The following is a 13,233-nucleotide window of genomic DNA, read 5'->3' as shown; positions in this document are numbered from 1 at the left end:
AATGTAACCTCTATTATTTGCTTTTTTTAAAGAAATGGAGGCACAAGTCAAAATTAGTTTTTGTGGTAATCAATATTATGCCACAAATGCTGTCGATTGAGCTCAACATGTACTGAACCCTGAATATTACTTTAACACCAAATTACACTTCAAGACAAAATGTATCAACCATAAAATACTTTGAGACAATTTACTCATACATATTCTCTTTCTTGATGTGCACAAAAAATAATTATAATAATCCATCCAAAAAGTGATAAAGTGATAGAGAAAGCATAGGAAGCGATTGAAAACATTGAAAGGATCATTGACAAATCAAAATAATTTGATAGAGGAACATTCAAGTGCTAAAGCTGAATATTACTTTAACAAAAGTGTCTCTCCTGACTGCACATTATCAAATGGAGCATATAAACAAATATTACATTTGTCAGCACAAGAAAGAAGGCTAGGTGGCTGGCATATTGAAAAGGTGCAATAGATAAAAATATAATCTAAAAGAGGATTTTTCTTGCTGGTAAAGCAGTAGTCCAAATTCAAGTCATGATTGCATTCATTTAAAACAGGTAAAGATAAATAGAAAAATTTGTGCAGCCATACATTGCTCATTTGTATAATGCTGTATCAGTGATGTTAAAATATGAGCCAAAACTGGCTTTTGTATAGGAATAATTTTTCACTAACTAAATATTGCTCAAAATGCAATGTCTTTTCTATTTAGACTCATTTCACAGTTAGAAGTTTACGTACACTTAGTTTGAAGTCATTCAAACTCATTTTTTAACCACTCCACAGATTTCAGATTTGCAAACTATAGTTTATGCAAGTCGTTTAGGACATCTACTTTGTGTATGACACTAGTCATTTTTCCAACAATTGCTTACAGACAGATTGTTTCATTTTTAATTGACTATATCACAATTCCATTGGGGAAAATTATGTCAAACCTTTAGGCAATTAGCTTCTGATAGGAGATGTACTGAACTGGAGGTGTACCTGTGGATGTATTTTCTCAAACTCTGAGCCTCTTTGCTCATCCTTGGGAGCAATTTCCAAACGCACGAAGGTACCACATTCATCTGTACAAACAATAGTATGCAAGTATAAACACCATGTGTCCATGCAGCCATCATACCATTCAGGAAGGAGATGCATTCTGTCTCCTAGAGATGAACGTAGTTTGGTGCAAAAAGTGCAAATCAATCCCAGAAAAACAGCAAAGGACCTTGTGAAGATGCTGGAGGAAACAGGTAGGTATCTATACCTAACAGGTATCTATATCCACAGTAAATCGAGTCCTATATCGACATAACCTGAAAGGATGCTCAGCAAGGAAGAAGCCACTGCTCCAAAACTGCCATAAAAAAGCCAGATACAGTTTTCAAGTGCACATGAGGACAAAGATCTTACTTTTTGAAGAAATGTCCTCTGGTCTGATGAAATCAGAACATTTTACTGTTTGGACATAATGACCATCGTTATATGTGGAGGAAAAAGGGTGAGGTTTGCAAGCCGAAGAACACCATCCCAATCGTGAAGCATGGGGGTGGCAGCATCACGTTGTGGGTGTCCTTTGCAGCAGGAGGGACTGGTACACTTCACAAAACAGATGGCATCATGAGGAAGGAAAATTATATGGATATATTGAAGCAACATCTCAAGATATCAGACAGGAAGTTAAAGCTTGGTCACAGATGGGTCTTCCAAACTGACAATGACCCCAAGCATACCTCCAATGTTGTGGCAATATGGCTTAAGGACAACAAAGTCAAGGTATTGGAGTGGCCATCACAAAACTCTGACCTCAATCTGATAGCAGAACTGAAAAAGCGTGTGCAAGAAAGGAGGTCTACAAATCTGACTCTGTTACACCAGTTCTGTCTGGAGGAATGGGCCAAAATTCCAGCAACTTATTGTGAGAAGCTTGTGGAAGGCTACGCAAAACATTTGACCAAAGTTAAACAATTTAAAGGCAATGCTACCAAATACTAACAAAGTGTATGTAAACTTCTGACCCACTGGGAATGTGATGAAAGAAATACAAGCTGAAAAATAATTATATCTACTATTATTCAGACATTTCACATTCTTAAAATAAAGTAATGATCCTATCGGACCTAAGACAGGGAAAGTTTTCTATGATTAAATGTCAGGAATTGTGAAAAGCTAAGTTTAAATGTGTTTGGCTAAGGTGTATGTAAACTTCTGAATTCAACTGTATATTTTTCTTATGTAGTCAACATATGATGTGCCAAAACAGGTGTAAACTAAAAAAATTAATGTTCTTGATGAAAATCTTTGGGTACCAATGCTCCCATTTCTTCCTTTTGCAACAAGAGAAAATACCAAAGTGTATCTCACAATTTATAAATAATACAAATTACTTACAGTTTCCCCCTGAGTTTCATCAGTATAAATAGTATCTATCATCAATGCCAGATGATGAATATCCCCTCCCCTGGTCTCTGGAGGGTTCTGTGTGCAGAGGCTCCTAAACTTCTAACAGTTCACTCATTTTTTCAGAGTCTATTATATTAGTCACCATGGTAACACAGTGGTTCTAATGATACGGTCCATAACCACGGGTTTCCTATCCTCCTCCTTTCGGGGGAAGCTGACTTGGGTCTTCCACAATGGGACTCGCTATAGATCGAGAAAGAAGACCTTGTTAAGGGTAGCAAAACAAAAGGCAGACATTGAACACATTGCAGTACACAATGTCTTTTAAATCACATTTATAGTAAGCAGCATACTTATAAAATCATTTCTTTGAATCATCCACATGCAATAACCCTATTCAGACATGTGTAACTCACAATTCTGAAACTGCTGTGCTGTGTATCTAGTAAGGAGTATCCCAAAGCCCTCAATTAGGGCAAGCAGGATTCCACCCATCATTGCAGAGCCCACCATAGCAAGAGGTCCACCTGAAATACAAAAATGCAACCACTTTATCAATAAGCAGTCTCATGATCCAGAGGAATTATTACAAATCAGCATTAGAGGAATGGAAGTCCAAATTCAAAGCTAAAGGTTAATGCAGCTAATGTGTTATCATAGAAAACTACAGTCAGGTAATATTTTTAATGGCTTGATATATATACAGAGTCTACCTTGTAATATGGTTAGATTGTGGGAAAATATTGATAATACAAAATATTTTAGTGCTGCTAAACTTATTGCGTGCAGCCAGTATAGCTCCAGTCATGGCTCCACTGGTGATTGAGTTCCAAGGGTCTTCTTTGCCACGTAGAAGCACTAAACCACAGTCTATGGTGGAAAAGAGTCCACCCCATACAGCAAAACTACCTGAAGGGGACAAAGATACCAAGCAACACTGTCAGAATTCATTGCATCAGCCCCGTTTTCCTTGCATTTTCATCACATTATGCTACAATACAAAAACGGACCTAGAAACAATGACCCAAAAAGTATAAAGAAAGAAGATACTAAGAAACAATACAAAAATCACCTCCAATTTGTGGTGCTCTAACTCTCACAGCATTTGCACTCCCTCTCAGCCTGTGTCGTACACCCTAGTGAAAAATGCATGTTTGTTATTCAGAATTAGTTTAACAGATTGATAATAGCTGAGCACAAATGTTTGTGATGACAGTAAACATACCACAGGGGCATTACGAAAACCTTTAACAGACTGGAACACACCACCACCAATGGCCCCCATGGTAAATGCACCCCCACAGTCATCAACTATCCTCCATGGACTAACAAAAAGAAACAAATAAAAAAGGAAGCTTTGTTATTGTTTTAAACAACCTCTGACATGCTAACTTACATAAAAAAATAAAAGAAATAATTTTCAAATAAAGGAAAATAGCTGAATTTATTGTGCTGACAACTGAAGCAAGATTAGATCCCACATGATTACAAGGTGTTTATAAAATAATATATGCTTATATTAATTTTGTGTGAACTGTTGTAGCAGACTAATACAAGGGTTTAAAGTGAAGATTTGAAGAGTAAAAAAAAAAAATTTCACCAACACCTATCATATTGCTTCTGAAGATATGGATTTAACCACTGGAGACGTATGGATTTCTTTTATGCTGCCTTTGTGATTTTTGGAGCTACAAAGATCTGATCTCCATTGGCTTTTTGTATGGACCTACAGAGCTGAGAAATTATTCTAAAAATCTTCATTTGTGTTCAGCAGAAGAAAGAAAGTCATACACATATGGGATAGCATGAGGGTGAGAAAATGATGAGAGAATTTACATTTTTGGGTGAACCATCCCTTTAGTACAAGTTGGGCTCAATCGACAGCATTTGTGGCATAATATTGATTACCACAAAAAAATTATTTTGACCCTCCTTTTCTTTAAAATAAGCAAACATTTGGGTTACAGTGAGACACCTACAATGAAAGTCAATGGGGCCAATCCGTAAATGTTAAAATACTCACTGTTTCAAAAGTATAGCAACAATATGTAAACAACATGATTTTATTGTGATAAAAACACTTACTAACCTTTTTGTGTCAAATTATAACCAATTTGACTACTTTGTTGCCATGTATTGCATGAACTCTAAAAACCTAACATATCTGTAAAATGACGATATAAACAACATTACAGCTCAAATAATTCATGAGTTTTAACAGAAGAATTAATGTAAGTGCTTTTATTAAATCATAAGATTTAAATGTCTGCCTTTAAACCCTCCAAAAATTGGCCCCCATTCACTTCCATTCTAAGCGCATCACTGTAACCTAGTTCTCTTACGAGAGGTTCTCTCGTATTGCGTAAGCTAGCTTATGCTACGGAATAGTGTTGTCACGATACTAGAATTTCTAACTTCGATACGATACCTTGAAAAATATCGATATTCGATACCATTTTCGATACCACAGAGAAAAAAACTGCCACAATATTAAGAGGGTAGAACTGTCTAGAACATGACAATGAGGTATATTTTACATGAACAAAATGTCCTGAGGTATTGCACTTGTTCAAAAGCCTCTCAGATTGCCATACATTCAAAAACCGATAAAGTGCAAGTAAATAAAAGTGCAATCTTTTGTATTTCCAAGTCAAATCAAATCCAAACTCAATGTCAACAAAAGATACTTAAACGCCAAGGGGGTTGGGGTTGACTAGATTCATAAGGTCTCTCGCTCTCTCCTCTCTGCCGTGCACGCTTATGTATGTTGTGTGCTGCGCTATCTATGTTATGCGTGCAGTATGTTCTGTCTCGCGATGTGCACTATAGATTCCGGAGATTTGAACTAAATTGCGGGCATCAGGGAGAAGCTATCAATATGCGGGAGACTCCGAACTTCCGGGAGACTTGGGATGTCTGGCTTCATATCAAAAATATTTCCAGATAGCACTCCTGCTGTGTTCTTTATCAAACAAAACTGGTCGCTGGGCGCGCGATGCACTCGCCATCTTTACATTCACTTCACTTTTGCTATTTAACCAGAGCGTAATGAGAGGAGTGCGAGTGTGTGTGGTGTTTGTCAACGCCTTTGGAGAGAAGTGAAAGTGACAGCTCGGCTAGTATCGATACTTAGAGAAATTAGTATTGGTACCGTTCAGATATTTCAGTATCGATATTTATCGAAATATCGATATTTTTGACAACACTACTACGGAAAGATTCATTTTTTCTGAAATATTGAAGCCAAAAAATTATCCTTAATTTTGTATCATTTGTCAACGCAGTGCAGCAACTGCAGACCTTGAGCGGGCTAGCTAGCGAGCTCATTGGTTGCTCTGCGGCAACTGCTGCAGCCTATAGATCTAACTTGGCGTAACTCAGGCCCAATGAGAGAGCGCTCACGCTATTGCATCAAAGCCCGCCAAAATGGGCGTGGCTAGAGTGCATATAAGCGTAGTTCGTGAGGCTGGAACCCTGATTTTCATCTCTTCAGCGAGCTCTTCGCGATCTCTGAACTGGAAGCCGCCGCCGCTCGAGGGGCATCTAGCAAGCGTGGAAAGCGCCGAAGAAGCCGGCCGCTTCGCCACCTTCAGCCATCCTGCGAAGCTACGCCATCCGGCGATGTATCCTTTTTAGAGCAAGCTAAGTTCCTCAGCTGAACTTCACAAAAGAGTATCGAACGCCTTTTTAAAGATGCCTCGCGACTTCCTGCGGCTCATGCCGCGCCCTCTCAGCCGGAGACCGCCACATCATCTGCGCGACTCTGCCTGGGACTGGGGCATGCAGAGCTCGCCCGCTGACGGCGGATGCGACCTCTGCGCAGGAGCTTCGGCGTCGACTCCTGCGGGCTGGACTCGGCGTATCAGGACCGAGCCGCCGCCGCTTCTGTTTCGCCACGCCGAAGAAGCGCCGCCTCAAAGGCTGCCGGAACCGGGTTTAGAAGCGACTGTCTCGCCGGAGCCTCTCCTCGAAAGCATCGCGTTCACCCTCCCCGCCTCGGACGCCGCAGTTGCCGCCGAGCGGCCGCGACTGCTGCCACCTTGGAGAGCGAGGTGGATGACAAGGGCTGCTGTTCCATCATGGCTTCGACAGCGAGGAGTGGTCACAAGCCTCCTCAACGCCCAGGAATCCAGCAGGACCCGCGCCGAGTCGGCGGGGAACTGATACGCTCCTCACACAGGCCGCCGACCGCCTCAGGCTCGAAAGTGGTCACCGCCCCTGAGCAGGCTCCCAACAGACTCGACGGCTGTTTTCTTCAAAGCCGCCACCGCTGGCGCCACGCCCGGCCGCCCCTTCCTGCCGGAACTCCACGCCGAGCTCTCTAAATCGTGGAACGCGCCTCTCTCGGCCAGGACCCGATCCCACGTCTCCATCGCTCTCGCTCCAGTGGACGGCGCCATCGAGAAGGGCTACTCTTCCATCCCCCCGGTCGAGGATTCGGTAGCAGCACACCTTTGCCCGCCCTCCGCGAGATGGCGGTCTAAACCAGTGTTCCTGTCTAAGGCCTGCAGAACTACTTCCGCCTGTGTTGGCCGCGCCTATTCCGCTGCCGGCCAAGCCGCATCTGCTCTGCATTCCACGGCCATCTTGCAGATCCTCCAAGCGGATCTTCTTCGGGAGTGGGATGAGAAAGGCAGGCACCCAGAGGCTGTTACAGATCTAAGGAGCGCGACGGACCTCGCCCTTCGCGCCACCAAAGCTGCAGCTCAAGCCCTAGGGAAGTGCATGGCCTCGCTGACTATAACCGAGAGACACCTGTGGCTAACGCTAGCCGACATGGGAGAAACTGAGCGCTCCACGTCCTCAACGCCGCTCTCTCCGTCCGGTCTCTTCGGTTCCGCTGTAAGTGGCATTGTTGACCGCTTTGAAGTCCAGAAAGCCACTCAAGCCATGAACCTCTTCCTGCCTCGCTGCGCTAGCTCCTCTGCAGGCCGCCCACGTAACCAGCCTCCTGCACGCAGCATCTTCATAGCGCCCAGCTCAACAAAGCCAGACTTCCCAGCGCCGACAGGGCGGCCGCCCCAGATCGCGGCCAGACAGCCGCCGCGAGACCGCCGCCCGCTGGCCTCGGCCTAAGATTGCGCTTGAAACCTGAACAACCGAAGTCCTCCTAGCTTTGTTGAAAAACGACGGCTCAGTCCCGCCGCGGCCGGACCACCGTCAAAGCTTCGCCCCCTGTCAGTCCCCTTCTCTCAGGCTACTACAGTGGTGAATTCAGCAGCCAACAAGCCGGTGTTACTTCCCGCTTGCCTGCACTCAAACGCCGTTTTCACGGCGACACAAGACATGTCTGCTCTTTACAAGATCTTTTTATGTGTAGAAAATGTGCCCACAATCCAGTGCTCACCCCTACACACAAGCATTACACTTCCTGTGTCCCTATCAGAGAGCAAACATGTCTTATGTGTAGAAAATGTGCCCACAATCCAGTGTTCACCTCTACACACAAGCATTACACTTCCCGTGTCCCGATCAGAGCCCACTCACATAAAGCGGACACAGCCCGCCGAGTGTTAGAGTCAATAAATGCGCCACGAATACGCGCGTGCAGCCTCATTCTCTGCCCGCTCTGTCACACGGCCAGCAAACACTTCTCTGTATGTAAGTCCCGCGCTCGTGACTATGCTCACAAGCATCACTTAACAGATGTGACTCTTTCCCCATTCACCTCAATCGGAAGTCACTCACAGAACAGCCTGTCCCTGCTGTCTGCGAGCGGTCATGCATAAGCACAGTAAGCACGCCACACATTCTGTTCAGCCGCTGTGTGCGGCAATCAGGGCGATTTGGCCATTCACCCTCTAGCTGCTACGCTTCAAAGCGTGGGAAGCTATCCCAGGATATCCAAATGGGTGTTAAGCACAATAAAACAGGGCTATTTGCTACAGTTCGATCGCCGCCTCCCCGCTTCAGAGCTGCTCGAACTATTATGAACACGGAAGCAGCCTGCATGCTTCGCTCAGAAATAGCAAACCTTCTGTGCAAAAGGGCCATAGAGAAGTGCCGCTCGCTGAGCTGAAGTCGGGGTTTTACAGCCGCTATTTTCTTGTTCCCAAGAAAGACGGCGGCCTCAGACCAATATTAGATCTCAGGGTTTTGAACAAGGTGCTTGCAAAAGACCGCTCAAAATGCTTACAATCAGGAAACTCCTCGAGCATACGCGCCAGGGGACTGATTTATCTCTCTCAATCTGAAAGATGCCTATCTTCAGATTCAGATAAATCCCCGTCACAGGCCATTCTTGAGATTCAGCCGACGGCCAGGTTTATCAATACACCGCCCTTCCGCTCGCCTGTCTTTAGCACCTCGTACTTTCACGAAGTGCATGGATGCGGCGCCGCACTCCCCGCGGAGTCAGGGCTTGCAATTCTGAACTATTTGGACGACTGGCTGATTATGGCACAGTCACATACGGAGCTTCTGTCTCACAGAACAGTTCTCCTCAGCCATCTGAACAGTTTGGGTCTTGCAGTCAATTGGACCAAGAGCTCACTACAGCCCAGTCAGGCAATTTCCTTCCTTGGAATAGAACTAGACTCCGTGGCAATGACGGCTCACTTATCTACACAGCTGCGGCGCCGTGTTCAGCGACTAGCCGGCCCTTTCAGATGAACAGCCTCATGCCTCTGAAAAAATTTCAGAGAGTGCTAGGTTACATGGCCTCAGCCGCAGCAGTACTTCAGCTGGGTTTACTGCGCGATGCTCGCTTCAGCATTGGCTAAACACCACGACATCTCGCCGGGCTTGGGCCACAGGCCGCCAGCCGATCAAGGTGACTCAGACCTGTATTTCAGCTCAGCAGCCCTGGACAGTGGCCGAATGGTATCAGCGGAGAGTGACGATGGGAGCTGTATCTCGCCGAAAGTCATCTCGACAGATGCGCCCAACACGGGTTGGGGCGCGGTCCGCGAGGGCTCTCCGGTTTTTGGCCTATGGTCAGTTCAGGAAAAGCTCCTTCACATAAATTGTCTGGAAATGATAGCGGTCGAGTACGCTGACAGCGCTTTCTCCTGGTCATTCAGGGTCACCACGCCCTGGTCCATTCGGACAAGAGATCTGTGGTATCCTACTTAAACCGCCAGGGCGGTGTCAGATCCAGGAACCTCTTCCATCTGACCTAAACGCATACTGAGTTGGTCCCAGTGCCACCTGCGCCGCTGAGGGCAACGCGACGTGCCAGGCCACCTGAACGACGGCCCAGACAGACTGTCCAGAGACAATATTCCCCAGGGAATGGTCCCTGCATGCTCAAACAGTCCAGAAGTTATGGCGCATATTCGGCAGAGCAGAGATAGACCTCTTTAGCGCCAGAAGAGAACTCTCACTGCCCAATATTTTTCTCAAAAGCGAGGACGCACTGGCCCAGGACTGGCCCAACCGCCCGCTTACGCCTTCCCTCCCGCCTCGCTATTGCCACAGGTAATGCAGAGGATCAGGGAAACGCGCCACCGGTGCTCCTCATAGCCCCACGCTGGGAGAATCAGACATGGTTCCCGGAGCTTACGCAGCTGTCACTGACAGCCGCGTGGCCCATCCCAGTGAGAGCAGATCTCCTCTCTCAAGCTCGTGGCACGATCTGGTATCCCCACCCAGAGCGCTGGGCTGCACGCTGGGTGATCAACGACTACCCGCCGCTCTGCCAGAAGGGGTAATAAACACCATCATACACGCTAGAGCCCCTTCCACGAGAAGACTCTATGCGCCAAAATGGTCTGTGTTTTCAAAATGGTGCACCGACAGAGACCTGGACCCATGGACATGTGGGGTGTCGCCGCTGCTCGTGTTTTTACAAAGAGCTGCTGGATAAGGGCAGATCCCCATCCACGCCAAAGTGTATGTGGCGGCCGCCGCGGCGCTCGCTGAACCCCTGCACGGCCAGTCACTGGGAAAAACGAGCTGGTCATCCGCTTCCTCAGGGAGCTAGAAGGATGAACCCCCGTGCCCCCATCGGTTCCTATCTGGGATCTTTCTATAGTTCTCGAAACTATGAAAGCCCCCTTTCGAACCGCTTCAATCCGTGGATTTGAAATACCTTTCACTCAAAACCGCTTTTCTGACTGCCCTGTCATCAGTCAAACGTGTGGAGACCTTCACGCGCTGTCTGTCAGCGCTGCGTGTCTTGAGTTTGGACCAAGTGACTCCAAGGTCATTTTAAAGCCTAGACACGGCTATGTTCCCAAGGTGATCGGTACTCCTTTCAGAGCACAGGTCATTTCCCTATCGGCGCTGCCAGCATCCGATAGCTGAACACGACGCCAATCTCCTTTGCCCAGTCAGAGCACTGAGATTGTATACTGCGCGCCCGCTTCTTTCAGACGCTCTGAGCAGCTTTTCGCTTCGCTCGAGGGCGCACCAAAGGTTTCGCGCCTCGAAACAGACACTGTCTAGATGGATAGTGGACGCTATTGCTGCCGCGATACACGCCAAAGACCTGCCATGCCCATTGGGCATTAGGGCTCACTCCACTAGAGGCATGGCCTCATCGTGGGCATGGTCCAGCGGGATTTCCATTCACGACATATGTGTGGCAGCGGGCTGGGCTTCCTCCACCTTTGTCAGATTTTACAATCTGGAAGTGCCCGCCCTGCAGGCAAAACTACTAGCGGTTTAATCACGCTACAGCTCCCCTGGTGAGCTGCACTGATGGGACTCATTCCACACAGACCGGCACCGCCGCTCTGTCGCTCCCTTCCCACAATGTGCTTATGTATTACACACACTGGCCCGCGACTCTTGCCGGCCAAATATTATTTCCCCACTCACAAGGGCTCCCCGGTCCCCCACCCCGGGCTCATGCAGTGGATGCTTGGCGCGACGCCGTTGACAATGGGTTCCTGTAGCGTAAGCTAGCTTACGCAATACGAGAGAACCTCTCGTGAAGAGAACGAATCGGTTACCTAACGTAACCTCGGTTCTCTCTAGATGAGGGAACGAGTATTGGCGTAGCCGGCCGTGCTTCGCGCCAGGAGCGACTTTCGCTTCATTCAATGAAAACCAGGGTTCCAGCCTACCAACTACGCTTATATGCACTCTAGCCACGCACCATTTTGGCGGGCTTTGATGCAGTAGCGCTGACGCTCTCTCATTGGACGCAGAGTTCGCCCAAGTTCGTCTATAGGCTGCAGCAGTTGCCGCAGAGCAACCAATGAGCTCGCTAGCTAGCCCGCTCAAGGTCTGCAGTTGCTGCACCGCGTTGAACAAATGATACAAAATTAAGGATAATTTTTTGGCTTCAATATTTCAGAAAAGATGAATCTTTCCGTAGCGTAAGCTAGCTTACGCAATACTCGTTCCCTCATCTAGAGAGAACCGAGGTTACGTTAGGTAACCGATTCGATTTCTGCCTTGCTGTAGTTGACATTTTTTGTGGTAAACAACATTATGCCACAAATGCTTTCGATTGAGATTAACTTGAAAAGAACCAGAATATTCCTTCAAGAGTACGACTGTCCACAAAAAAATTTACAAAGAAGACAGCAAACGGGAATATTAACTGGTTCAAACATTATCTGTTTCTTCTCATGACCTGAAGTGCGGACATGTCAAAAGAGATGTCAGAAAGCTTGTACTTCACCAAGGTTCACGGGCATATTCCTCCATGATAAACTGCAGCTGACGTCAGTGCAGTTACGCAATTTTTTTCGTGACAGGAATGGATTCACCAGAGCCCTTCTACATAAAATATAGCAACAAAATACCTAATCGCGTTGTATTTTAATGGATGTCTATGGAGGAGATGCTTCCGTGTGCTAAATAAATTGCTTTTGTGAACTTAATGAACTGACGGCCTATCCGCTAATCTTCAGCGTGTTTATACGAAACAAACATTTTGGAATTAACTATCTGTCAAATTTAATACGATATATGTAGATGCTGTTTTATAAGAGATACGTGGACATTTTTGTGACAGGTAGGTGTCAATTTACGGCTCTCATTTATTTGTATCGTATCCGCAAACGGTGACTAACTGTCGTAGCAGGCTAGCTCTAAGCCTGCTACGACAGTAGCCTTTTATCTTGCATACCCTGTTGCTCCAAAGGTTAAGGAAACTCATTACAAAATCCTATTTAGGATTTACCCTGTAGGTGATTTTTTACATAAAAGATTTAATTTCGAGGTGGATCCTTGTGTTTTCTGTTCTTCCTTCCCTGAAACACTTAATCACCTTTTTTTTCAATGTGAATTTACTTCACAATTTTGGCTTGATATATATAAATGGTTATCAGTAAAAATTGAGACAATTCCTCCTATTGTTCTACAAGATATCCTTTTTTATAAAAACAGTTTGAATCCCCAAATTTCTGACATGGTTAATATGGTATTGTTGCTGGGTAAATATCATATTCATACATGTAAATGGAAAAAAAGCAAGCCCTCCTTTAATTTATGTTTATGTGATTTTGTGAAATCATTCCAGAGCTTCAAATATTTTAGAAAAGAAAATAGAAAGATTGAAGCTTTATGTTTTGCTATGTCAAAGTATTTGTTGTTTTAGTACATCCTTGTTTTGTGTTTTATATATGTATGTATGTATGTTTATGTATGTATGTGTATATGCATATATGTATATGAATCTATATATATCATATTCGGTCTTGAATCTTGCTCTTTGTCCTTGTTCCTTTAAGTTTGTTCTGTGTCTTACGTTGTTGAATGCTCCCTGTTTTTGTGATGTATAATTTGTAATAATAATAATAAAAAAAAAATATAAAAAAACTCTACACAGTTAAAAAAAAAAAAAAAAAAAAAAGCTCTCATACTGTAAAAACCCGGTAGCTATTAAATGGATTAAATATATATCTGGTATTAAAGCCCAAATCTCACGAGGGCTTT

At 45.2% G+C, this 13,233-nt stretch overlaps 1 protein-coding gene across 1 annotated transcript; it reads right to left on the bottom strand.

The window, feature by feature from the left end:
• Window positions 1–2,407: 2,407 nt before the first annotated feature.
• On the bottom strand, window positions 2,408–12,000 carry LOC127620992 (mitochondrial import inner membrane translocase subunit Tim17-B-like). Its single transcript, XM_052094385.1, has 6 exons — window positions 11,975–12,000; window positions 3,626–3,725; window positions 3,473–3,536; window positions 3,172–3,309; window positions 2,817–2,927; window positions 2,408–2,643 (listed from the first exon to the last, which is right to left on the bottom strand). The coding sequence occupies exons 1-6, from the start codon at window positions 11,998–12,000 to the stop codon at window positions 2,591–2,593; spliced, it is 492 nt and encodes a 163-aa protein (XP_051950345.1). The 3' UTR covers window positions 2,408–2,590.
• Between the last annotated feature and the right edge of the window lie 1,233 nt (window positions 12,001–13,233).

The sequence above is a fragment of the Xyrauchen texanus genome, chromosome 27 (assembly GCF_025860055.1).
Source record: "Xyrauchen texanus isolate HMW12.3.18 chromosome 27, RBS_HiC_50CHRs, whole genome shotgun sequence".
Taxonomy (NCBI): domain Eukaryota; kingdom Metazoa; phylum Chordata; class Actinopteri; order Cypriniformes; family Catostomidae; genus Xyrauchen; species Xyrauchen texanus.
This window is presented reverse-complemented; position numbering and strand designations above follow the sequence as displayed.

Excerpts from the sequence above, each read along its gene's own strand:
- LOC127620992 (XM_052094385.1), bottom strand. The coding sequence starts at position 12,000 with ATGGAGGAATATGCCCGTGAACCTTG. Across the intron at positions 3,310-3,472 it reads TAGAGCACCACAAATTGGAG|GTAGTTTTGCTGTATGGGGT; the intron begins GTGATTTTTGTA and ends TGTCCCCTTCAG. Across the intron at positions 2,928-3,171 it reads GGCTGCACGCAATAAGTTTA|GTGGACCTCTTGCTATGGTG; the intron begins GCAGCACTAAAA and ends TTTGTATTTCAG.